Raw genomic sequence first — 25,903 nt, forward strand, 5'->3', positions numbered from 1 at the left:
TGGAGATATTGAAGAGTAGGTTAGAGAAATGTCTATCAGGGATGGTCTAGACAGTATTTGGTCCTGCCATGGGGGCAGGGGACTGGACTCAATGACCTCTCAAGGTCCCTTCCAGTCCTAGTATTCTAGGATTCCTTGTGGGGAGAGGAATAACGTTTCCGGAAGAAGCCCTGTTTTCCGATACTGTACTGTAAATTTAATTCTGGAAGAACGCCCATGCAGTGTAGACAGCCGGCAAGTTTTTGCGGAAGAACAACTGTTCTTCCGCAAGAAGCTGCCAGTGTAGACGTGGAGTATACTCATACATGAGACATGAAACAGCCTTGGTAACAGGTCATGGAAGAAGTACCAACTGAGACCCACACACCACCTGGACCATAAGGGTATGTCTACACTCGTGGCTTCTTGTGTGAGAAATATGCGAATGAGGCTAAGCGTGGCATATCGCCGAGCCTCATTTGCATACCTAATGAGCCACCATTTTTGCAGAAGAGGCTTTTGCGCCAGAAGGAGCTGTCTACACTGCCCCTTCTCGTGCAAGAAAAACCCTCTTGCGCAATGCCGTTCTTCCTGGAAAGTAATCGGCGTAACGGCATTGCGCAAGAGGGGTTTTCTTGCGTGAGAAGGGGCAGTGTAAACAGCTCCTTCTGGCGCAAGCGCCTCTTCTGCAAAAATGGCGGCTCATTAGGCATGCAAATGAGGCTCGGCGATATTCCACACATAGCCTCATTTGCATATTTCGCATGCAAGAAGCCACAAGTGTAGACATAGCCTAACTGTATTTACTCACCCGGCCAAAAAAATGCATTTGGGTGTATGAGAGCTTTGGAGAGAGTAACCAAGGCTTTGATGTAGGAGACATTGACCATAAAGACTTCAAGAATGCCAGCCCGATGGGGCGTGACTAAAAGCAGGTTGGATAGACCTCCATCAGGGATGGTCTAGATGGTGCTTGGTTCTGCCGTGAGAGCAGGGGATGGGACTCAATGACCTCTCAAGGTTCCTTCCAGTTCTAGTGTTCTGTGATTCTGTAGACATCTACCAGGGATGGTCTAGATGGGGCTTGGTCTTGCCGTGAGGGCAGGGGATTGGATTCGCCGACCTCTCGAGGTCCCTTCCCGTTCTAGTGTCCTAGGATTCTGTAGACATCTACCAGGGATGGTCTAGATGGGCCTTGGTTCTGCCGTGAGGGCAGGGGATGGGACTCGATGACCTCTCGAGGTCTCTTCCAGTTCGAGCGCGCTATGATTCTGTGATTCAGTAGAAATCTACTAGGGATGGTTGAGATGGGACTTGGTCCTTCTGTGAGGCCACGGGACTGGACTCGATGACCTCTCAAGGTCCCTTCCAGTTCTATGAGATAGGTAGAAATAGGTCTTCTCCCTCCAGCTTTTTGAATCTTTGCTCCTTTTGATCTGGTCCCTCTACCCGAGAGTTTTCGACCACCCCCAGTTGGCCAGGGATCTTCGCAGACCTCTGTCTGGGGTTGTTGTCATTGTTTGGTCTCCCTGGGAGGTCCTTCTAGTTCGGGCCAACCTTATTTCACAGGTGAGCTTGGTCCAAGCGAACTTTTTGCCATTTTCCTCCACCAAGGGGGCAGTGGTTCTTGCATGGTGGACATAAGGCTTGGCCACCTCCATCTCTTTCTCTCTTGCTCGTGGCCTCAGGCCTCATTTTATAGGGTGCGTGTTTGGCACACCTGACCCCTCCATCATTGTCCGATCCCGCCGGTCAGAGCAGGCCCGACCTTTCCCACGAAAAGACACAAGGAAATCTTTTCGGTAGCCGCTCCCTGCTCTTCCGGATGGCAAAGGAGCTTTAATTTAGTACCGCTGGCTCTGGAGACTTGAGGCGACCAGATGTTCACAGCAAAGGCACCCGTCACAGGTCTAGGCGGAGAACAGCTGAATTGTGAAGGCCAGCATTCTATCTTGTGGGTATTATTTTCCTTTGCATGTTTTCAGCAGTTTTCCTCGGGGCCTGTGAGTGAGAGAGAGAAAGTGTGTGCGAGATTTGAGGCAACTTCCCTGCACCAAAGACTTTGGTTTCCTGTTGACAAGCCTAGACTTTCACCGGCACGCCCAACCCCTCCCATAAAACACCTGAGGGTCATGAAAAGAAAATGGCATGAGAGCAAATTAAGCTACTCGTGTAAACCACAGCAGTCTGACTGTATGTGCACCTGGGGGCAGATCCTCGGGGGGTCTTCATACATGCTAGCTGTAGTCACGACAAAATCTGATTATCTAGCATTAAAGCAATGAGTCTCCAGAAAGGATATTTAGAGAATGCCATATGGTTTGCTGGACTCCAAATCAACTCCATAGGACACTATCAATGCCCAGGGAAACTTTACCCACACAAATACAGCCGGCCCCCGAGTTGCGAATGGTTGAATTACGCGGTTACAACCGTAGCTGTCGTAAATGGCGGACCCCGAGTTACAAACGCGATCTACACTTACGAACAGCACGGTCACGTATAACTCTATGGGGTCCGACTTATGAACAAACCGAGTTACGACCAATTGCATGGTCCGTAACTGGTTTGTAAGTCAGAAAGAGGCTGTATCAGAGAGTTAGGTGTGTTAGTCTGAATCTGCAAAAGCAACCTTATAGAGCAGTGTTTCTTAAACTTTTTAAGACTGAGGAACACCAAACGATTTTGTTTTATGAGGAATGCCGAGGATTTTTTGCTGAACAAAAAAAAGGGGGGTTGGGGGGGAAGTTATTGAGCAAAAAAAAAAAAAGTCACCTGCCCCTTTAAGGACGGCCATTTTGAACTCCGTTGTTCTCCGTGGCACACCTCCGACTGCCTCGTGGCACACCGGTGTGCCGCGGAACACAGTTTAAGAAACACTATTATAGACTAACAGATTTATTGGAGCATAAGTTTTCGTGGGCAAAGACCTAAATGGAGATAGAACGTTTACATTAGGGAAGCCTGCCACAGACTCATTTTGAGATGGTAGAACAAGGAGCAATGGGCTCAGGTTGTGGTGGGGGAGGTCTAGGTTGGAGATTAGGACAAACTATTTCCCGAGGCGGGTGGAGAAGCACTGGGATGGGTTCCCTACGGAGGGGGTGGAATGGGTTAGGGTTCCCTAGAGGTTTTGAAGTCCCGGCTTGACCAAGCCTTGACTGGGATGATCGAGTTGGTCCTGCTTTGGGCAGGGGGCTGGACTTGATGACCCCTTGAAGTCTCTTCCATCCCTAGAATGCTATGATTCTGGAGGGGAACTCTGATCTCGTTCGCATTCACGCAAATCTAGAGGAATCCTTCAATGTCGTCTAGATCATGGGTTCCCAAACTGGGGGGCGTGAAGAAATTCCAGAGGGGGTGTGAGTTTTGCTGCCATGTTGAGTTCCTTTTTTCTTTTTTTTGCTCAATAAGTTTTGCTGCTATGGGGGGGAGGGTTTTTCAAAAATCAAAAAGGGGGGTGTGACGAGAAAAAGTTTGGGAACCACTGCTCCACGGCTGTGTCTACATTGGCCACTTATTCCGAAAAATCAGCCGCTTTTCTGGAATAACTTGCCAGCTGTCTACACTGGCCCCTTGAATTTCCGGAAAAGCACTGACGATCTAATGTAAAATCGTCAGTGTTTTTCCGGAAAAACTATGCTGCTCCCGTTCGGGCAAAAGTCCTTTTCCGGAAAACTGTTCCAGAAAAGGGCCAGTGTAGACAGCACAGATTTCTTTTCCGTAAAAAAGCCCCAATCGTGAAAATGATGATCGGGGCTTTTTTGCGGAAAAGCGCATCTAGATTGGCCACGGACGCTTTTCCACAAAAAGTGCTTTTGCGGAAAAGTGTCCTGCCAATCTAGACGCGATTTTCTGCAAATGCTTTTAACGGAAAACTTTTCCATTAAAAACATTTCCGGAAAATCATGCCAGTGTAGACGTAGCCTTAGATTTTAGATGCTAAAGGATTGGCTCAGCGTGGTCTTGTGGGTAAGATCCAGAGTATAAATCGACCTGGGATCTGTGGCTGGTTTCTTGGAATGTACATTTCCTGCCAATGTAGACGCGCTTTTTCAGAAAATGCTTATAACGGAAAAGTTTTCCGTTATAAGCATTTCCAGAAAAGGGTGCCAGTGTAGATGTAGCCTATATGTTCCACAATGGAAAGGAGAGGAGGTACCTTAGACTGCCTACCTTGGAGAAGCTGGTGGTAGCTGCTTCTCTGCTCCAGGGGTAGGAGTTACTAATTACTCCAGTAACGAATTACCCCAGCACTATGGAAATCTGGTTTAAACTGCTCCCTATGACAGCGCTGTGTTCGGTAATAAGGAGATGTCAAATTCCCATTCAAATCAATGGGCAAACTTTTTTTCTCCTGTTCACTTCAACGCGAGCAAGATCTCATGCCTAGAATCTAAAATATCAGCTTCTTGTATCTACAGGAGTTAAGTTTCATTTCTTCTTGCCGGTCTATTTTGAAAGCCTGAAGCAATCAGACTAGAGTTGGGGTTTTTTTCTTGTTTTTTTTCAGACTAGCTCCCACGAGACTGTGGAAATCCCTAAAAAAATCATCCATTTTCAGTCAAAACCCCGCATGTTTCTACCTGCTGAAAGTCAATTTGGTGATGTTGCAGGTAGGTGTATTTTAGTATGGGCTGCTAACGGTCCATCGTCTGTAAGGATGTGGTTTGAGAACCTGTTAATCATATTCTGTTTGGCTTCCTGGCTTGGTCGCACGGAGCTGTTTCTTGTTACACGGTACCTGCATTCGAGAGCGGTTTCTAGAAACAGCGATGACTCAGAACAACTCACAGGTGTAGGATTTCCACCGGCACTTGGTTAAAAGGCCTGTGGTCACGCTAGACCAAAAAGGGTTACCACTACTCACTAGCTTTCTGAAAGCTCTGTAGGAAACATTCGCTTTCACCCTCCTGCACTTTCCCAACAATTTGGGGTTTTTAAAATAATTGGGGTTGTACCATTCACTCAACGTTGTATCTCTGGGAAAGCGAAGGTGTTGTTGATGAGTCTCTGAATTACTCAGTTTTACGAGCACAGTAGTTACGTTTTCTTGTGTTCTGGCTTACAGGGTAGTAGTCTCCTCTACTGCACGTTCACATCTGAGCGTTATCAAATGTTGCCCAAGAGAGACCAAAGAAAACTGTTCCAAGGTCGTTTAGTGTCCTAAAAATGGTGGTCCTTCTACGGCGGAGTGCCTTGTTTTATGGCAGGGTGTGTCCCGGTGGATGCCGGCTAACGTGTAACATGCTCACCTCAGTTATCAGTTCACTCGAAATATGGTTGAAACAATCCCAAGAGAAAAGAGCTTGTAATGCCAACTGGCATGACGGAATTTCTAATGCCTGAAAAGAGACACGCCAATGGTTTGGATAACTGCAACCGACATTTTTCTAGTTTTGGATGGTGTGCTGTAGTTGGGGGCTGTCTACGCTAGTGGCCCCGGGCACACTCTGGTTGGGAATTCACTGATCACTAGACTAGGGATGTGGGCTGTGGATGACCCCCTACAGGCCTCTATCTGTAAGCAGTGCCAGCCCCGGAGGACCCTCATATCACGTAGACCATAGCCCAACGTGTTCTCACCTGATCAGGGAAGGGGTTGGAACAAAGGAAGGGTGTGGCTTGGAAAAGGGTTAATGAGAGCGTAGGGAAGCATGGAGGAAGCAGACTAACCGGGTACGTCTAGACTACAGGCTTTTCTCGATAGAAGTAAAGCAAGCCGATTGGTTGACATGACAGTGTAGGCACAAAGGACAGTGCAGATGCAATAATGCCTTCTGGTGACAGAACTCTGTTGACAAAAGGCATTATTCCTCATAGAATGAGGTTGACAGCCAGGGTACGTCTAGACTACAGGGTTTTGTCGACAGAAGTTTTGTCGACAGATACTGTCGACAAAGCTTATGTCGAAAAAGAGCGTCTAGACTACATCCAGTTCTGTCGACAAAGCAAGCCGGTGGAGTCACATCTTGCTGCGGACAGGGGTGCAGGGTCGGGGAGCTTCCTGACACGCCGTCACAAATGGTTATCAGTGGTTTGCGGGGAAAACGTGAATCAGAAAACACCGTGAAAGTTCACCAAAGCTGGGTTAGCTTAGATCTGCAGGGACCAAAAGTAAGTACCAACTGCTTAGGCTCCTAGGGTTGCCAGGTGTCCGGTTTTGAATCAGACAGTCCGGTATTTGAGCTTTCAGTCCAGGAAACAAATTGAGAAAATACTGGACATAGAAATGTTCGGTATTTTAAATTAAGTAAGTTTTATTATTATCCAGTTATGACGTGACTTGTGCACGAGTATTCTCTTTCCAGGCCTGCACTATGCAGTACTGTGCCAATTCGCCGCTTGGATACACGTATCAATACATAGTTGCGTACTGCCTGGCTGGTAGACACACTCATGTTGTGTGAGCGTGTCTACCAGCCAGGAAGTATGCAACTACGCAGTAGTGCTGAATATTTTCCTTTATAAATGTATGATTTGCGACAGTGTTGTCCTTCATCTAGCGTTCATCTTTCTCATATCTCGCCATGCTCTTTTAAGGTAAGGAATATTTTTTCAGCAAAGAACCTGCTGCTCCAAATGTATTAAAACTGGTTCGATATTTTGTTTCAATTCCTGTGTCAAATGCTAGTGTGGAAAGAATTTTTAGTGTCATGGGTAATCTATGCACCGATGAATGCAACATATTGAGTGTTGAGTCAGTAAGAAGTCAACTTTGTGGGTTTTGAAATATACCTTTCACTTGTTTGGAAGCAAACGATGAGTTTTCGAAAGGTAAAAAATTGATAAAAGCTGCACAAGCTAATGTAAAATATACGATGTAATGTAGATTGTCGTCAATAAATTTCCCATATCATGTCTATTTGGTCGACACATTTTTATCAAGTGTGTCCGGTATTTTTGTTGAAACCATGTGGTAACCCTACAAGGCGCGTGTGTGAAAGCAAGTAATGGGTCACAATCTCAGGTTTGTTGCAGGGAAGTTCCCACATAACCAAAACACAGCCCCTTGACTCGTTTCTGGGCCAACCACTGAACAGACGAGGAGTTTGATTCTACTACCATTCAATTCAAAACTGCCAAGTTGACACGCACTGGTGGAAACAATATTCTAAATCCTGAAGGAGAGAAATAACTTACTCCGTTTGTAGCCTATTAGGGTACGTCTAGACTATAGGCTTTTGTCGACAGAAGTTTTGTCGACAAAGCGCGTCTAGACTACAGCCAGTTCTGTTGACAAAGTAAGCCGCTTTGTCGACATGAGAGTGTAGACGCAAAGGACAGTGTAGACACAACAACGCCTTCTGGCAACAGAACTCTCTCGACAAAAGGCGTTATTCCTCATCGAATGAGGTTTACCACCGTCGACAAAACTGCAGAGTTCTGCCGACGTTATGTCGACAGAACTCGGTGGTAGTGTAGACGCAGGTATAGTTTTGTCGACAAAAGTCCACTTTTGTCGACAAAACCCTGTAGTCTAGACACACCCCCAGATGATACCTGTCCTATTTTAGCTTACTAATTGATAGTTGGTTTATTTTTGTTTTTTAATATATAGATTAGCATCGGCTGGTAAAGCAAGGTGCCCACAGAATTAATTTTCTGTATGATGGCTTATAGCAGAAGTATGGTAGTTAGTGAATAGTTGGTATTTTTCTTGTTATTTTCCATAACATGTATGAGGCAAGTTTTGTGGTTGGTGCAATAGGCCCTTTTTCTTAATTTTGCTCAGAATCGGCAAGAAAATCTGCTAGTTTGGCAATAACTGTCATTTCGAATTTCCTGTGCAGCAATCACCAGATGTCCGAGCCCCGACAGCAAGCTCCTGCTTTTTCTTCGCCGCCCTGAGCAGCCATCCAAGAAAGCCTCAATCATATCTGATGCATATTCATGAGTTCCCCAAATATTTCTTCTGATTAGAGATGGCACCCTCAGCAATCTCAGGGTAACACACCCAATTATGGACATGGGGTTGAACATCCGAGACATTTCGGCACCAAAAGGGGTAGTTAGGTCTAGAGATCGAGGAGATTGTGGTTGCTGCTTCAGCGGTTGCTGTTAGTGCCCGCTCCGGAGTGTTGTGTTGCTTTTATCTTGTCAGGTCAAAAACCAAATACTTAGATTGATTCTATTTTCTTATTGCTGTTTTGCTAACGTTTGCTTTTAGGAATGTCACTACCACTTGCTCCAAGGCTTTTCAGGAGAAGGAAGGCTGGTTCTTCCTGCCCGGTCTTGGGGGATATTAAGATCTTGTGGGTAGAAAATAATCTTAAATGCTGACTCTTTGTATCTATCTATTTGTCCTTTGGGCTCTTCATGGAGCAAAGAGCCTCCAGTTATTCTCCATCTCTTGCGATCCTTAGCGATAGTCATAGAATCCTAGAGCTGAAAGAGACCTCAGGAGACATCAAGTCCAGCCCCCTGCCTAAGGCAGGACCAACCCAACTCAATCAACCCAGCCAGGGCTTTGTCAAGCCGAGACTTAAACACCTCTAGGGATGGAGATTCCACGCCCTCCCTAGGTAACCCATTCCAGTACTTCCCCACCCGCCTAGTGAAATCGTTTTTCCTAATATCCAACCTGAACCTCTCCCACCGCAACTTGAGCCCATTGCTCCTTGTTCTGCCATCTGTCACCACTGAGAACAGCCTCTCTCCAGCCTCTTTGGAACCTCCCTTCAGGAAGTTGAAGGCTGCTCTCAAATCCCCCCTCACTCTTCGCTTCTGCAGACTAAACAAAACCAACTCCGTCAGTCTCTCCTCAGAGGTCACGTGCTCCAGCCCCCGAATCATTTTGGTCACCCTTTTCTCCAATGCGTCCACATCCTTTCTATAGTGGGGGGCCCAAAACTGGACAGCTAGTCTTGATTTGATCCCTCTCCAATGCGTCCACATCCTTTCTATAGCGGGGAGCCCGGAACTGGACAACTAGTCTCAATTCTATCCCTCTCCAACGCGTCCACATTCTTTCTATAGCAGGGAGCCCGGAACTGGACAACTAGTCTCAATTCGATCCCTCTCCAACGCGTCCACATCCTTTCTATAGCGGGGGGCCCGGAACTGGACAACTAGTCTCGATTCGATTCCTCTCCAATGCGTCCATATCCTTTCTATAGTGGGGGGCCCAGAACTGGACAACTAGTCTCGATTCGATCCCTCTCCAACGCGTCCACATCCTTTCTATAGCGGGGGGCCCGGAACTGGACTAGTCTTGATTTGATCCCTCTCCAACGCATCCACATCCTTTCTATAGCGGGGGGCCCGGAACTGGACAACTAGTCTTGATTCGATTCCTCTCCAATGCGTCCACATCCTTTCTATAGTGGGGGGCCCGGAACTGGACAACTAGTCTTGATTTGATCCCACGTTAAACCATCTGCTTTTACTTCGTCCAGGAAGCTTTGCTGCCATGTCTGTTTGGGACGCCCTGTTTTCCTCTTTCCCTTTGGATTCCATTCTAATGCTTGTCTCATGATACATTCCTCACAGTCCTTATGCAGGATGTGGCCTGCTCATCGCCATCTTCTCGTCTTAATCTGGACCTCAATTGGTTTCTGATTTGTTTCGGCCCACAAAGTTTCGATTTTGCATTCTATCGTATTACCGGAGAATGTGTTTAAGGCATTTATTGACAAACATCTGAATTATCTTGCTCTGGACCATGCGCCACACCTCCGAACCATACAGCAGCACTGATTTCACATCGGAAGTGCAAATGCGTAGTTGTTGAAATGGCTCTTGTTGCCCAGACTGGTCGTGGTATGGCAAAGGCTTGTTGTGCCTTTCGTATTCTCGCATTGATGTCCTCTTCAGTTTTCCCATTCTTGCTGATAACACCCCCCAACTATACCAACTGGTCAACCTCTTGCACTGCATTTCCTTCGACTCTTTGTATACTTAAGTATTAATTTGATTGTGTTAATGACATCTGGGGAAGGTATTCAGATAATCTGTGTTCTTGCTGCCATATTCATTGTGGTGATTATCATTATCTTCCCTTTAGCAATAAAATTGTTTTCTATTTCATTTCCTGAGTTAAGATGTGGTTGCTGTCGATCGCTTGTGGGCCCTCAAGAGGGGAAATCATATGGTTCCACTGCATTTCTAAGAAATCGGATGAGGTTCAACAAGGAAAAGTGCAGAGTCCTGCAGTTGAGACGGAAGAATCCCAAGCATCGTTACAGGATGGGGACCGACTGGCTAAGTAGCAGTTCTGCAGGAAAGGACCTGGGGGTTACGGTAGATGAGAAGCTGAATAGGAGTCAACAGAGCGCCCTTGTAGCCAAGAGGGTGAATGGCATATTAGGGTACATTAGGAGGAGCATTGCTAGCAGATCTAGAGAAGTGATTTTCCCCCTTGATTCGGCACTGGTGAGGCCACATCTGGAGTATTGTGTCCAGTTCTGGGTCCCCCACTATAGAAAAGATGTGGATGCATTGGAGAGAGTCCAGCGGAGAGCGACCAAAATGAGTCGGGGGCTGGAGCGCATGACCTACGAGGAGAGGCTGAGGGATTTGGGTTTGTTTGGTCTGCAGAAGAGAAGAGTGAGGGGGGATTTGAGAGCAGCCTGCAACTTCCTGAAGGGAGGTTCCAAAGAGGATGGAGAAAGGCTGTTCTAAGTAGTGATGGATGGCAGAACAAACAGCAATGGTCTCAAGTTACGAGGGGGTGGGGGAGGTCTAGGTTGGATATTAGGAAAAACTCTTTCACTAGGAGGGTGGGGAAGCTCTGGGATGGGTTCCCTAGGGAAGTAGTGGAGTCTCCATCCCTAGAGGTGTTTAAGTCTCGGCTTGACAAACCCATGGATGGGTTGATTGAGTTGGGATTGGTTCTGCCTTGGGCAGGGGGTTGGACTTGATGACCTCCTGAGGTCTCTTCCAGTTCTACGATTCTATGATTCACTGTGACGGGGGATAGAGGATGCACTTAGATTTTCTGCTCAGATTGGTGAGCCTTACCCGTCCAAATGTTACTAAAACTCGTTCCCAGGCTAATGTGAAGTGTGGCGATGAAAGTGCTTAAAGCAAAACGGGACAAACGAGATGATGGAGAGAGTTTCTTTTCCCGTTTGTGTTTTGGTGAGTGAGCAAATCAACTAATTTCTGGACGTACATGGTGCAAAGTTACAGCCACAATCCAGAAGGCCAAGCAAAAATTCAGATCTGTCAAGTTTCTATTGTGGCATAGCTCTTGGGCTAGGCAGCCGTATCAGTATCAGCCTGGTATTGGTAGGCTAAGAACATAAGAACGGCAGTTCTGGGTCAGACCGAAGGTCCATCTAGCTCCGTGCCCTGTCTGCCGACAGTGGCCAATCCCAGGTACCCCAGAGGGAGTAGACTGAAGACAATGATCAGGCGATTTGTCTTCTGACATCCATCTCCAGCCTCTGACAAACAGAGGCCAGGGACACCATTTCTATCCCCTGGCTAATAGCCTTTCATGGACCTAACCTCCATGAATTTATCTAGCTCTTTTTTGAACCCTGTTCAAGTCCTAGTCTTCAGCACATCCTCCGGCAAGGAGTTCCACAGGTTGGCTGTGCGCGGTGTGAAGAAAAACTTCCTTTTTGTTGGTCTGAAACCTGCTGCCTCTTCGTTTCATTTGGTGACCCCTCATTCTTACGTGATGGGAACAAGTTACTAACTTTTCTTTCTTCACTTTCTCCACACCTGATTTTATAGACCTCCAGCCTGTCCCTGCCCTTAGTCTCCTCTTTTCTAAAAAGTCCAAGTCTTTTTCCTCTCTCTTCATATGGGACCCGTTCCAAACCCTGAATCTTTTGTGTTGCCCTTTTCTGAACCTTTTCCAATGCTACTGTTTGGCCCACCTATCTTGTACAGAAGGAAGTGGAAAGACAGCTGTGTCCCATGTGTCATGCATGACTCAACCAGCTCTCGAGATGAGTTGAGGATTCAGTATTGTTCCATGCCAGGTGCCCTTTTGCTCCATTAGGTACATTCCAGTCTAGGATTTGACTGTACACCCCATACCGGTCAAGCAACACCAGATCTTTTGCTGGGTTTCAATGAGGGTCCCCTGGCCAATTTGGTCAGACCAGAGTGCCCAACAGATTTGCCGATGACCGATCCAAGGTTGAAAGAGGTGGCTGGATGTCTGGAATAGGTTGCAGTGGCTCCCGGAGTTAGTTGATAATGATGGACAACTGCGTGTCTTCTGAGAAGGATTGGACACATGAGGTCCCTCAAGCATCTGTCCCATCTCCATTGTTCAATGTACACAGGACGACTTCTGAACACTATGGGACAGATACGTCCGTTGACACTAGCTGAGTATTTCCATTGACTTCTGTGGAGCTACACTGGTTTGACCAAGCTGAGGAACGGGCCCTACATTTGAGACTAGCCTTCTCCTGCCAATTTTTTCTCTCACACCTCACCTGTCATACACTGGCTGGCAGGCAAGTCTATCCAGCACCGGAAGGGACAATTGTGATCATCCTAGATGGACCACAAGTCCATCCAGCACTGGAAGGGGCAACAGTGATTGTCCTAGATGGACCTCAAGTCTATCCAGCACCCAAAGGGGCAATTCCGATCATCCTAGATGGACCTCAAGTCTATCCAGCACCCGAAGGGGCAATTGTGATCGTCCTAGATGGACCGCAAGTCTATTCAGCACCCGAAGGGGCAATTGAGGTCCATCTAGGATGATCGCAAGTCTATCCAGCACCGGAAGGGGCAACTGTGATCATCCTAGATGGACCTCAACTCTACCCAGCACCGGAAGGGGCAATTGTGATCGTCCTAGATGGACCTCCAGTCTATCCAGCACCGGAAGGGGCAATTGTGATCGTCCTAGATGGACCTCAAGTCTATCCAGCACCGGAAGGGGCAATTACGATCATCCTAGATGGACCTCAAGTCCATCCAGCACCCGAAGGGGCAATTGTGATCGTCCTAGATGGACCTCAAGTCTATCCAGCACCGGAAGGGGCAATTGTGATTGTCCTAGATGGACCTCAAGTTTATCCAGCACCGGAAGGGGCAACTGTGATCATCCTAGATGGACCTCAAGTCCATCCAGCACCCGAAGGGGCAATTGTGATCATCCTAGATGGACGTCAAGTCTATCCAGCACCGGAAGGGGCAATTGTGATCATCCTAGATGGACGTCAAGTCTACCCAGCACTGGAAGGGGCAACTGTGATCATCCTAGATGGACCTCAAGTCTATCCAGCACCCGAAGGGGCAATTGTGATCATCCTAGATGGACGTCAAGTCCATCCAGCACCCAAAGGGGCAATTGTGATCATCCTAGATGGACGTCAAGTCTATCCAGCACTGGAAGGGGCAACTGTGATCATCCTAGATGGACCTCAAGTCTATCCTCATCCATTTGATTTGGACTGTAGCCAGGGAGGCCTTTCATTAGACTAACGTTTTAAGTGTGCTGGATTTCAAACATGGTTTACAGCACACCACAACTTGCGCCCCTCGGGATGAGGCGGGGTGAGGTTTTAGAAAGAAATGAATCCTAGAACGATGGCAACACAATTTACACAGTCAGGAGAAACGACACAGGGTATAAAACGTCTAGCTAGTTTATTTCTACCGACAACACAGGTAGAGAAACATGCGCCTTTGAAAAACCAAACCAAAACTGTTCTCCGGAAACTGCTGGTTTGATGCAGTTGGAGACAAACACTGAACCATACCACTTGGGCTGCCTGCGGACACGAGCACCTGAAATGCGGCCACTGAGGCTGGAGCCCAGGTCGGAGAGGGGCAGAGAATGGGAACGAAAGCCAGGGTAGCGGCCTAAGCAGGATTACTGGTCCTCCACTTCCGAACATCAAACAAGTATCTCTCCTCCACCCTGTGATCGCTAATCTGTTCCTGTGCCTGTTATCTCTATGCCAGAAAGAATTTAAAACCAGAAGAGAGATCTTTAATCTAAGTAAAAATGTGCCCCGTCGAGCAAGTTAAATGCAAAGATGGCAGATTAGGCCTCCCTAGGGGAATGCATTACGGCCTGTTAGAATCGTAATCCGCACATTCTCCGACGTCCGATACGTGACAGCAGCCATCAATTTCTGCCTGCCGGGAGCAGCTGAACCGGCTCACTGACTTTCCTCTTCTTCCTTGGCTCCATCATCTCTTCCTGGCTGAACGCAAAGTCCAGGCGGTGTTCCTGCAAGAGCCACCAGAGAAAAGGGGTCATGTTCACGGCACAAGCTTCTGGAACCCTCGAGTCATAGATTTTCTAGATTTCCTCGAACCCGAGAGTCACAGAATCCTAGAACACTAGAACCGGGAGGGACCTCGAGAGAGCATCAAGTCCAGTCCAAGCACTGTCTAGACCAGGGCTACTCAATGTTGGACACCCTGGGGGCCACAATGATACTCACAGCACATGCCGAGGGCCACAACTTGAGTGTGGTTGCATAGATATGCAAATATAGATGCAAATATATGCAAATAACTTATTTCACACTGACGGGCATGAATACAACGCTTAAGGCAAGATTACACAACATGTAGGCCTCATTTGAGTCACTTCTGCTAATATGAATAAATTGTAACAATTTCCTCCCATATGACAGCACTTTTAACGAGCAATGACAATCCAGGAATTTAACAGCTAAAACGCATATCAACAGAAAACCATCATATTGGCTACTTTTTTGTTTTGGCTCCCGCCTGTGGGCTGCACGTTGAGTCTCGAGTGAACCCAAATTGCACCGCAGGCCGCAAACAAATGGGCATGTTGAATAGCCCTGTTCTAGACCATCCCTGGTAGACGTCTGTCCAACCTTCTCTTCAATATCTCCAGTGATGCAGATTCCACAGCCTCCCGTCCCCTGTCCTCACGACAGGACCAAGCACCGTCTAGACCATCCCTGGTAGATGTCTGTCCAACCTGCTCTTCAATATCTCCAGTGATGCAGACTCCACAACCTCCTGTCCCCTGTCCTCACGACAGGACCAAGCACCGTCTAGACCATCCCTGGTAGATGTCTGTCCAACCTGCTCTTCAATATCTCCAGCAATGGAGATTCCACAACCTCCCGTCCCCTGTCCTCACAATAGGACCAAGCACCATCTAGACCATCCCTGGTAGATGTCTGTCCAACCTGCTCTTCAATATCTCCAGCAATGGAGATTCCACAACCTCCCGTCCCGTCCTCACGACAGGACCAAGAACCATCTAGACCATCCCTGGCAGATGTCTATAGAATCATAGAACACTAGAACTGGAAGGGACCTCTAGAGGTCATGAAGTCCAGGTACCTGGCAGGACCAAGCCCCGTCTAGACCATCCCTGGTAGATGTCTATCCAACCTGCTCTTCAATATCTCCACTGATGGAGACCCCACAGGCTTCCTTGGCAATTTATTCCAGTGCTTCGCCACCTGGACCATTAGGAGGTTTTTCCTAACGTCCAACTCAACCTCCCTTGCTGCAATTTCTACGCAAAATATGAGACACGAAAACCCAAACTTGAGAAGGCCATGTAGGGAGCTGGGGTAAAATCTGCCGGGGATGGTACTTGGTCCTGCTGTGAAGGCAGGGGACTGGACTTGATGACCTTTCAAGGTCCCTTCCAGTTCTAGGAGATAGGCATCTCCTTTCATTTCATTTCAGAAATAGTGGAGGTTAGCTGTTGGGGGTAAAAAACCTCTTGCCACTATATTCATCTAGCCAGCCAAACAAAGAGTAGAAAAGATGATATCTGTTGTGTCCGCAAAAGCAACAAAGAGTCCCGTAGCACCTTATAGACTGACTAAAATGTCTTGGATCGTGACCTTTCGTGGGTAAAGACCCACTTCATCAGATGCATGTCATATTGGCTACTTTTTTGTTTGTTATGTCTGCAGTGACTTAACGAAAGGCAGCCGGCACCTGGTTCTTGGCAGGAGACACGTAGGGTGTGTCGTCTACATTTCCGTTCAACACCTGCGGCTCCCTGGTATGAGCTGAACCGATTTGGGGGGATCGGGATTGCAGAGCTATTCAACTGCAGCGTAGACATTCTGGCGGATACCATACTAGATTTGAAATACCATGGGGATTGGTGTAGACCAAATATGTCCTTCATTTTCTGTCATACTAAACACTTCGGCTGTGCGTTTCAAAATAACGTTCTTGCTTGCACTCACAGCGGCGTATGCTATCGTTCCTCGTTGCAGGCGGAAAGGGCGCGCTTTGCTAATCTAGCCCTGGCAGCCAGGAGTTGAAAGTTGCTCCCACGACAACATGAATTCAAGGCCACCAGCTGGCCCGGTGCGGTCCCTGCAGAATTCCTCCGTCATTGCTTTCTATCGAACCCATGTGGCTTTGAAATAGGGATTGGTAACATCTAGGACTGTATGGGCTTTCAAACATGTGAGACACACAGATTAGAGGAACCGTGAAAGGAGTCCAAACTCTACCCCCGCTCCATGATTCAGCCTGTGTTTTTAACGTGCTTCTCTTTCCTCCTAGTTGTTATCTAGCAAAGCAGGCCAACAGTCACTAAAACACAGAGCCCAACTTCCTTTCTTAATTTAAACATGGACCAAAAACCAGATCCACAAAGTGAGGCAGGTAGACTGTTGCCCAAGCACCAAACCTAGGCCGGCAAAACTCCTGCTGAAGTCCACAGGAAGTTTTTGCATCAGGAAGGAGGAACACAGGGGTACCGATTTTTGGCTGGACGTATTCCTGGGGACACGGCCGGTCCTAACCAATCGGCAGCCCCAGGCAACTGCCCGGCTTGACTGTTGGGTTCCCAGATGGTTTAAAAAAAAAAGCCGGGGGAAAATTTGTCAAGCAAAAAAGAAAAAAAAAAAGCCGGGGGGAAATTTGTCGAGCAAAAAAGAAAAAAAAAGCCGGGGGGAAATTTGTCGAGCAAAAAAGAAAACCAAAAAGGGTCGGGAGTAACGAGGGAAACCTGGGGGGAGGATTCGGGAGGTTGGGCCGAAATGCGGTCGCGGCCCACCTCTAAGACCGCAATGCATGGCAGGAAGAACTGTCACATTGTGGCTGATGGATAAGTCACATGTGTGTGTGATCCTCGAGTGGTGGTGCACATTGGCACATGCCTCGGTGCGCCGCACAAAATTTGTTCTGCACAAGGGCCGAACAAATTAGAGAGAACCTTGTGCGCGATATGTTCTGGAGGGTTCAATTCTGGGCTGATGCCTGTTCCCACTGACTTAGAATCATAGAGCTGGAAGAGACCTCAGGATGTCATCAAGTCTAGCCCCCTGCCCAAGACAGGACCAATCCCAACTCAGCCAGGGCTTGGTCAAGCCGAGACTTAAACACCTCTAGGGATGGAGACTCCACCCCCTCCCTAGGGATCCCACTCCAGTGCTTCCCCACACTCCTAGGGAAATACCGTAAAATCTCGAGTATAATGCGCACTTTTCCCCCCAGTTTTTTAGGCTCAAAGCCGGGGTGCGCATTATACATAGGAGCTATTTTTTAAAGTTTTAAACTCCCCCTCCCCTCCGCACAGAAACTTTTCCGCTGCAGCATGGCGCGGGGGGAAAGGGGAGTTTAAAACAGTGCTGCGCCTGAGGGTTTCCACGGCAGGCGCGAGCTCAGCACGGCACGTGGCAGCTATCTGGGGGGGGGCGAGGGGTGGTTTCCAACTCTACCGCCGGCTCCCCGGGCTGCACGCACGTTTCCCTGTAGCTTCCGACATGGTTTAAGGATAATCAAATGTGTTCCGGTTTAGTAGAGACCAAGAAATTGTGGACTTTAGAAACAGGCTACCTCCCTTTCTGTACAATGGGGTGCGCATTGTACGTAGGAGTTCCGTTTTTTTCTTTATGCTAAGATTCGAAAGTCCAGGTGCGCATTATCCATCGGTGCGCATTATGCTCCCCATTTTACGGGTAGTTTTTCCTGCTATCCAACCGAGATCTCCCCCACTGTAACCTGAGACCGTTGTTCCTCGTTCCGTCATCCCTCTCACCAGCATGAGCGGAGCATCCAGGCTATGCGTTTTTGAAATTTATTCAAGCGTGGCAAAGGAAAGCAGACGGAGGCCTGTGCTTTCAGAAACCCGCCGTCCTCCTGCCCCCCCCCGTAAATTACGCCAAGTCATCAGCAGTGCGAGTGACTCGTCGTTTCCCCTTGCACACTGTGGTGAAAACGCTATCTTGACCCATAAGCGCGTCTTCCGCAGCCGGGAAAGCAAACAGACCTTATCTCTAACCTTGAGGTTTCTCTCTTTTAAGCGACTAAAGAATAGAAAGGACAAGTTGCACAGAAAAAAAAAAAAACCAGGTCAGAAGAAAAACGGTCCAGATCTCCTTACCTCCTCCCTCCAACGCTCAAGGGTCTCCCAGAAGCACCTGGGGCTGTATGAATACACAGCTAGCTCTGAGCTATACAGGGGTGCTCTGTTCACGGCTGCCCCCCGGTATCAGACCCTAACAGACATGCCTAATGGTACAGGGCCGGCTCTAGGCACCAGCAAATCAAGCACATGCTTGGAGCGGCCCATTTCCAGGTAAGCAGCCACCCCCGGCCCCGCCCCGCCGATTTTAAAAGGCCGCAGGAGCTTGGCTCTGGCTGCATGTCCCCAGGAACTGCCTGCCCACCCCACCGGCTCTGGTCCTGCCGTGGCTCCAGCCCCCTTCGCCGGCGAGAGACCACTCCCTGTCGGCCGCCTGGCTTGCTGCCCCCTGGCTCCACTCCGCCCGTTCCCTGCACCCTGCTCCCCGGTCCCCCTGCTCTCCCAGTTCCCTACGCCCCTCTGGCTCTGTTCCATCCCTGCACCCGGCAGCCCGTCTTCCCTGCACCCCTCTGGATCTGTGCCCCCCACACTGTTCCCCGCACCCCTCTGGCTCTGCGCACCCCAGTCTCCCTCCTTCCCCCGGTCCCCGTGCCCCTCTGGTTCTGCACTGTCCCTCCACCCTGCTGCCCCTGTGGGTTGGGAGTGAGGGGTGCTTGTCCATAGGGAGGGGTTGGACAGGGCAGGGAAAAGGCTGTTGTGACCCAGCAGCGAGTGAAAGGGGAGAGGGAGTTTATTTGATGCGCCAGAAAAGAGGAGACTGAGGGGGGATAGGATAGAGGTCTATAAAATCACGAGTGGTGTGGAGAGGGTGAATAAAGAAAAGTGATTTCTTAGTTCCCATAATAGAAGAACTAGAGGACACCAAATGAAATGAATGGGTAGCAGGTTTAAAACTAAAAAAAGGAAGTTCTTCTTCACACAGCACACCGTTAACCTGTGGAACTCCTCGCCAGAGGAGGCTGTGAAGGCTAGGACTAGAACAGAGTTTAAAGAGAAGCTAGATAATTCTCTTTAATTAAGGGGGGGGGGGTTTGCTTGGGGCGGCAAAAAACCTCGCACCGGCCCTGCTACTGGAACGGCAGAACTCTGTAAAACCAGATTCTGCTCAAGAGGACTGCGCCTGGATGCCCACATCTCGTGGTAGGAAAGCTCGAAAGCTCACCAGATTTACGGGGAAGCAAACCTCACTCCGGGTCATGCAGGCTGCTTGGACGCGCCTTTCGTTTTTGCACCCCAGGCAGGACTAATGAAGGTTAAGATTCGGTCACGGGTAGGGCCGTACCTAGAGAAGTGCAGGGTCTAGGACAGCGTGTCTTAAAGTGTGTTCTAGTGTGCTGCGAGGTAGTTGGAGGTGTGCTGTGGAGAACAGAATTCAAAATGGCCGCCCTTAAAGGGATAAGCCTCTTTTTTTTTTTTCTTCAACAGCTTTTCCCTAGGGAGCATTTTTGTTTTCTCAACAAAAAAATCCTCGGTGTGCCCCATAAAAAAAAATGTTTGGTGTTCCTCGGTCTTAAAAAGTTTAAGAAACACTGGTCTAGGATATCCTGACCCCCGCAGTGCTGTAGGTATGTATGGGGCAGCCCCCTCGCTTGGGACTGGTCTAGGATATTCTGCCCCCCGCAGTGCTGTAGATATGTATGGGGCAGCCCCCTCGCTCGGGACAAACACTGAGGGGGACTTGAAGTTGCTTCTATGGTAGGAGGGGACCCAACCCAGCTGCTGGTCTGGTGGCCTGGAGTGCCGGTCAGCTGTTCTAGTGGTCCCAGAAGCCTCTGCTCTACTCTATACCAGGCCAGCTCCAGAAATCAGTTCTTAGGAACGACTCCGGCAGGGACGAGCCAAGGCCCTACCCAAGACCCCGCTAAGTATGGGATAATCACGAAGAGACTCCTGACTGCACGGCCCTACCAGGAAGGGAAAAGTGGACTCAACTCTTCTTCTCGATGCAACGACTGGGTAACCCAAGCAGGGCCGGGAGAGAGATGTTCTCATCAGATACAGCGCTGCGGTGAGAAGAGGACGCGAGATAAGCTTTTTTGAAAACAAACGTTGAAGATAACAATGTTGCTATAAAAAGAAATGTTTCCTTCCATCCCTTCTCTGAGAAGCTGCCGCGGGAAACATTCATGTTGCATTGGTGTTTTGTTCTCTGGCTCTTTAAAACCAGTTTTGGTGGGAAGATCGTAGACCACAAGATGGTCAAGGAATCCTTATACAAGCCCCATCTAGGCAAAGACCCGTAAGGGACGCGCCGGATGCATCTAAACAACAAGTTTTTTTCAACAGAAGTTGGCTTTTGTTGTAAAAACGATACCTGCATCTACACTACCGCCGCGTTCTGTCGATAGTCAACAGAACGCGGCCGTTTTGTCGATAGCGGCAAACATCCTTTTACGAGGAATAACGCCTTTTTTCGAAAGTTGTGATTTGAAAAAAGGCATGACTGCATGCAAACTGCTTTTTCGAAAGAGAGCGCCTAGGCTGTCTTTTGAAAAAGCGGCTTGCTTTTTCGACACTACTGATTGTAGTCTAGATGCTCTTTTTCGACGGAGTATCTGTCAACAAAGCCACGGTCGAAAAAGGCTTGAAGTCTAGATGTAGCCACCGTGGGCACAAAAATCTGCTCTCACAGATATGACTGAGAGATCACAAGCTGAGTCACTAAGAACCCCCATTTTAACTGGGAGCAGTAGCAGAAGCGTGCCAGGAACCGCAGCTCCCAACTTCTGTTGGAAAACAGAAAAAAACGTGGCTGAAATCAAACCGTATTTTTTTAAAAAAAGGCCTTTGCTCTGATTGATACATGCCCCGAGACACTAGGGGTGTGTCTAGACTACAGGGTTTTGTTGACAAAAGTGGACTTTTGTCGACAAAACTATACCTGCGTCTACACTGCCGCTGAGTTCTGTCGACAAAACGTCGACAGAACTCAGCAGTTTTGTCAACGGCGGTAAACCTCATTCTATGAGGAATAACGCCTTTTGTCAACAGAGTTCTGTCGCCAGAAGGCGTTCTTGCATCTACACTGTCCTTTGCATCTACACTGTCATGTCGACAAAGCGGCTTGCTTTGACGACAGAACTGGATGTAGTCTAGACGCTCTTTGTCGACAGTATCTGTCGACAAAACTTCTGTCAACAAAAGCCTGTCGTTTAAATGTTCCCAAGGCGCCTCAAGGCTCAGCTTGCTGTACGAGCAAAAAAGGTGCAAGCAAACACGCCACAATCATGTGCCCCCCTTCGAATGGGGTCGCAGTGCAAATAGGGGGCATAGATATGGCGGGCCGGCCTCTCATCTACTTTGAAAAATCCTTTTCTAAGGCCTTTTAGTAGAACATAAGAACGGCTGCCCTGGGTCAGACCAAAGGTCTATCTAGCCCAGTAGCCTGTCTGCCGATGGTGGCCAGCACCAGGTGCCCCAGAGGGGTGGATTGAAAACAATGATCAAGCGATTTGTCTTGTGCCATCCATCTCCAGCCTCTGACAATTAGAGGCCAGGGACACCATTTCTATCCCCTGGCTAATAGCCTTTTATGGACCTAACCTCCGTGAAATTATCTAGCTTCTCTTTAAATTCTGTTCTAGTCCTAGCCTTCACAGCCTCCTCCAGCGAGGAGTTCCACAGGTTGACTACGTGCTGTGTGAAGAAGAACTTTCTTTTATTAGTTCTATTAGTAGCAGTAGGACAGATGGACATGGATGAAGCAAACCAGATCGGGGCTTCATTGTACTGTTCACTGTACAGATCTATATTTACGGTTTAGAGGTGTCTGTTTGCGCACCCGTTTGTTCAAGAACTCCTCAGTGGTAGGATCACCAAATTCGGTAGGTGGCTCCCTCTTCTTCTAAGTCCTTTCCCTCCGCTCTTGGGCAGCGCTGATGAGAGGCCAGCACCCCGGGCCAGGTCTTCTAGTACATCATAGAAGACAGTCTCAACCTCACATATAAATAAACAACTTGTGACAGGTGGAAGAGGCCTAGTCACCTAACAGTGGGCGCTCCGAGCTTTTAGAATAGAATAACCCTTCGCAGAGGTCTCAAGTTGGACACCCAAAGCTCGAGGTTTCCCAAGGTCACTTTTGAAAATCTTGGCCTCAATTTTTAACTTGTCAAATTTGATCGGCAGGCATGGAGGGAAACTAGGAACTCCACAATGCCATGTTGATGCTGGCATTTATGGCCCTGGTTTATACCAACACCCCCTCGACTCCATTCCGGCATAGAATCATAGAACACTATAACTGGAAGGGACCTCGAGAGGTCATCGAGTCCAGTCCCCTGCCCTCACGGCAGGACCATAAACTGTCTAGACCATCCCTGGTAGATGCCTATAGAATCATAGAACTGGAAGGGACCTCGAGAGGTCATCGAATCCAGTCCTCTGCCCTCATGGAAGGACCAAGCATTGTCTAGACCATCCCTAGCAGATGTCTAGAGAATCTCAGAACACTAGAACTGGAAGGGACCTCAAGAGGTCATTGAGTCCAGTCCCCTGCCCTCATGGCAGGACCAAGCCCCATCTAGACCATCCCTGGTAAATGTCTACAGAATCCTAGCACACTAGAACTGGAAGAGAACTTGAGAGGTCATCGAGTCCAGTCTCCTGCCCTCATGGCAGAACCAAGCCCCATCTAGACCATCCCTGGGAGATGTCTACAGAATCACAGAACCCTAGAACTGGAAGGGACCTCAAGAGGTCATCGAGTCCAGTCCCCTGCCCTTACAGCAGTACCAAGCTCCATCTAGACCATCGCTGGTAGATGTCTACAGAATCCTAGCATACTAGAACTGGAAGAGATCTTGAGAGGTCATCGAGTCCAGTCCCTTGCCCTCATGGCAGAACCAAGCACCATCTAGACCATCCCTGGTAGATGTCTTTAGGATCTCAGAACACTAGAACTGAAAGGGACCTCAAGAGGTCATCATGGCAGGACCAAGTATTATCTAGACCAGGGGTTCCCAACCTGGGGTACACGTATCCCCAGGGGGTACGAGAAGCTTGTCAAGGAGTATGGGGAACATTTGGTAAATAACTAGATTATCCTAATTGAACTATTCCAAAAGTAGTAGTGATAGTGGAAAAAGTTGTGGATTCTAGAATTTATTTCCTTTCATATTGAATAGGGGGTACAGGAAGGTTTACTAAAAGCCAAGAGGGTACGGGGCCCGAAAAAGGTTGAGAACCCTGGTCTAGACTATGTGTGATAGATATTTATCTAACCTACGCTTGAATATCTCCAGAGATGGAGATTCCATAATCTCCCTGGGCAATTTATTCCAGTGTTTGACTACCCTGACAGTTAGGAACTTTTTCCTAATGTCCAACCTCAACCTCCAACCTCAACCTCCCCTGCTGCAATTTAAGCCCATCCTCAGAGGTGAAGGAGAACCATTTTCCTCCCTCCTCTTTGTAACACACTTTTAGATACTTGAAAACTGCTATCCTGTCCCCTCTCAGTCTTCTCTTTTCCAAACTAAACACGCCCGATTCTTTCACTCTTCCCTTCTAGCTCATGTTCTCTAGCCCTTTCATCATTTTTGCTGCTCTTCTCTGGACCTTCTTCAATTTCTTCACCTCTGTCTTGAAATGGGGGGGGGGTCACATGAACCGGACATAATACTTCAACCGAGGTGTAATCCGCACAGAGTAGAGCGGAAGAACAACTTCTCGTGTCTTGCTCACAACACTCCTATTAATGCAGCCCAGAATCATGGTGGCTTTTTTTTTTTTTGCAACAGCGTAGATGTAGGCATGTTAGGTGTACGTTGCTTGTATAGGCCCCTTTACATCCCTCGAGCATTTTAAGTAGTATTAAGATAAATGAAAATTGGGTCATTAGAGTGTGTAACCACATTAACAACCGCAGCTTTCTTCTACAAGAGAAGTCTGAAAACATTTACTGATGATACAAACCCTGTAATAATAAGTGTTGTTAATTCTAGGAAGCTGTCTACAAAACAGGATGCCTTCTCTTCACTTCCCACTCCGATGAAATGATTACTTTTGCTTATTTCACCTACACTCGACCACATCTGGCGATACTCCACTCACAATATTCACTCGATACTCTGGCTTTCTGATTCGAGTGGAATCTATACTGGTCATTTGGTTTTCCCTCCTCTTTCAACTTGCACGTTAAGAAGGGAAAGTCCCGTGGGGTTATGGAAAATGATTCACTCAATTTAGCAATGGTTTGATCAGGACAATCTCCTTCTTTTGACTTGTGACTGATTTATTTTCCCCCTAAATGAACCTAAAAACTCCAAACATCTAATCTTCCACAATGTTGTTTTTTTTTTTACAATAAAAATGGCACTGAAGAGTCATCAAACGCTGCCAAGCAGATCAGTTCCGCGCAGGTGGATTTGAGGGGGGGCGATTCTTGAGACGTTTTCATCGGGTCGAGCGACTGCTCTGTGTTTTTTTTCCAGCCAGCTTCCCAAGTCCTTGCCACTGCCGTGGTGTGCAGACTGAAAGTGAGCACTGTGCATTAGGGATGTAATACCATAGTCGATTAATTGATTATCCGATAAGCATTAACTGATTCTGGGATGCATTCACAGGTGTGTTGTGAGCAAGACACGAGAAGTCACTCTTCCGTTCGACTCTGCGCTGGTTAGGCTTCAGTTGGAGTATTGTGTCCAGTTCTGGGCACCACATTTCAAGAAAGATGAGGAGAAATTGGAGAGGGTCCAGAGAAGAGTAACAAGAATGATGAAAGGTCTAGAGAACATGACCTATGAAGGAAGGCTGAAAGAATTGGGTTTGTTTAGTTTAGAAAAGAGAAAATTGAGGGGGGAATTGATAGCCGTTTTCAGGTATCTAAAAGGGTGTCATAAGGAGGAGGGAGAAAACTTGTTCATCTTGGCCTCTGAGGATAGGACAAGAAGCAATGGGCTTAAACTGCAGCAAGGGAGGTTGAGGTTGGACATTAGGAAAAAGTTCCTAACTGTCAGGGGAGTCAAACACTGGAATAAATTGCCCAGGGAGGTTGTGGAATCCCCATCTCTGGAGATATTGAAGAGTAGGTTAGATAAATGTCTATCAGGGATGGTCTAGACAGTATTTGGTCCTGCCATGAGGGCAGGGGACTGGACTCGATGACCTCTCGAGGTCCCTTCCAGTCCTAGTATTCTATGATTCTAAGCAAAAGTTTAAAGGTTAATGCTATAGACCAGTGTTTCTTGAAGTGTGTTCCACGAGGCAGTTGGAGGTGTTCCACAGAGAACAACAGAGTTCAAAATGGTTGCCCTTAAAGAGACAGGTGACCTTTATTTTTGCTCAATATCTTTCCCCCCAACCTTTTTTTTTTTTTGCTCAACAAAAAAATCCTTGGTGTTCCTCATAAAAAAATATTATTGCTTGGTGTTCCTCGGTCTTAAAAAGTTTAAGAAACACTGCTATGGCCTACAGCCAGTCCCCAAGTTACAAACTTACGACTGTTTGTATTTATAACCAACCTCCTATACAGCCGGCCCCTGAGTTACGAACGCATCGACTTATGACCATTCGTATTTACGACCAACCTCCTATACAGCTGCTCCCCAAATTACGAATGCATAGACTTATGACTGTTCATATTTACAACCAAGCTCCTATACAGCCGGTCTCCAAGTTACAAATGCATCGACTTACGACCATTCATATTTACGACCAACCTCCTATACA

At 47.9% G+C, this 25,903-nt stretch overlaps 1 protein-coding gene across 11 annotated transcripts in view; it reads right to left on the reverse strand.

Annotated features, from left to right (window-relative positions):
* Window positions 1-750: 750 nt before the first annotated feature.
* HORMAD2 (HORMA domain containing 2) overlaps window positions 751-25,903 on the reverse strand; it is a 58,312-nt gene continuing 33,159 nt past the window's right edge. For 10 of the 11 annotated variants that reach the window (XR_016348375.1, XR_016348372.1, XR_016348371.1 and 7 more), the window contains one exon: window positions 13,531-14,134. Coding sequence is in view for 2 of the 11 variants with exons in the window: in XM_089775306.1 (XP_089631432.1) it covers window positions 14,030-14,134 (105 nt within the window). In the remaining 9 variants the exon portion in view is untranslated. Of the gene's footprint in view, window positions 1,981-13,530; window positions 14,135-25,903 lie in introns of those variants that run through there. The other variant, XM_089775307.1, reaches the window with a different exon arrangement.

Source organism: Pelodiscus sinensis, chromosome Z (genome assembly GCF_052426305.1).
Source record: "Pelodiscus sinensis isolate ZL-2025 chromosome Z, ASM5242630v1, whole genome shotgun sequence".
NCBI classification, from domain to species: Eukaryota; Metazoa; Chordata; order Testudines; family Trionychidae; genus Pelodiscus; species Pelodiscus sinensis.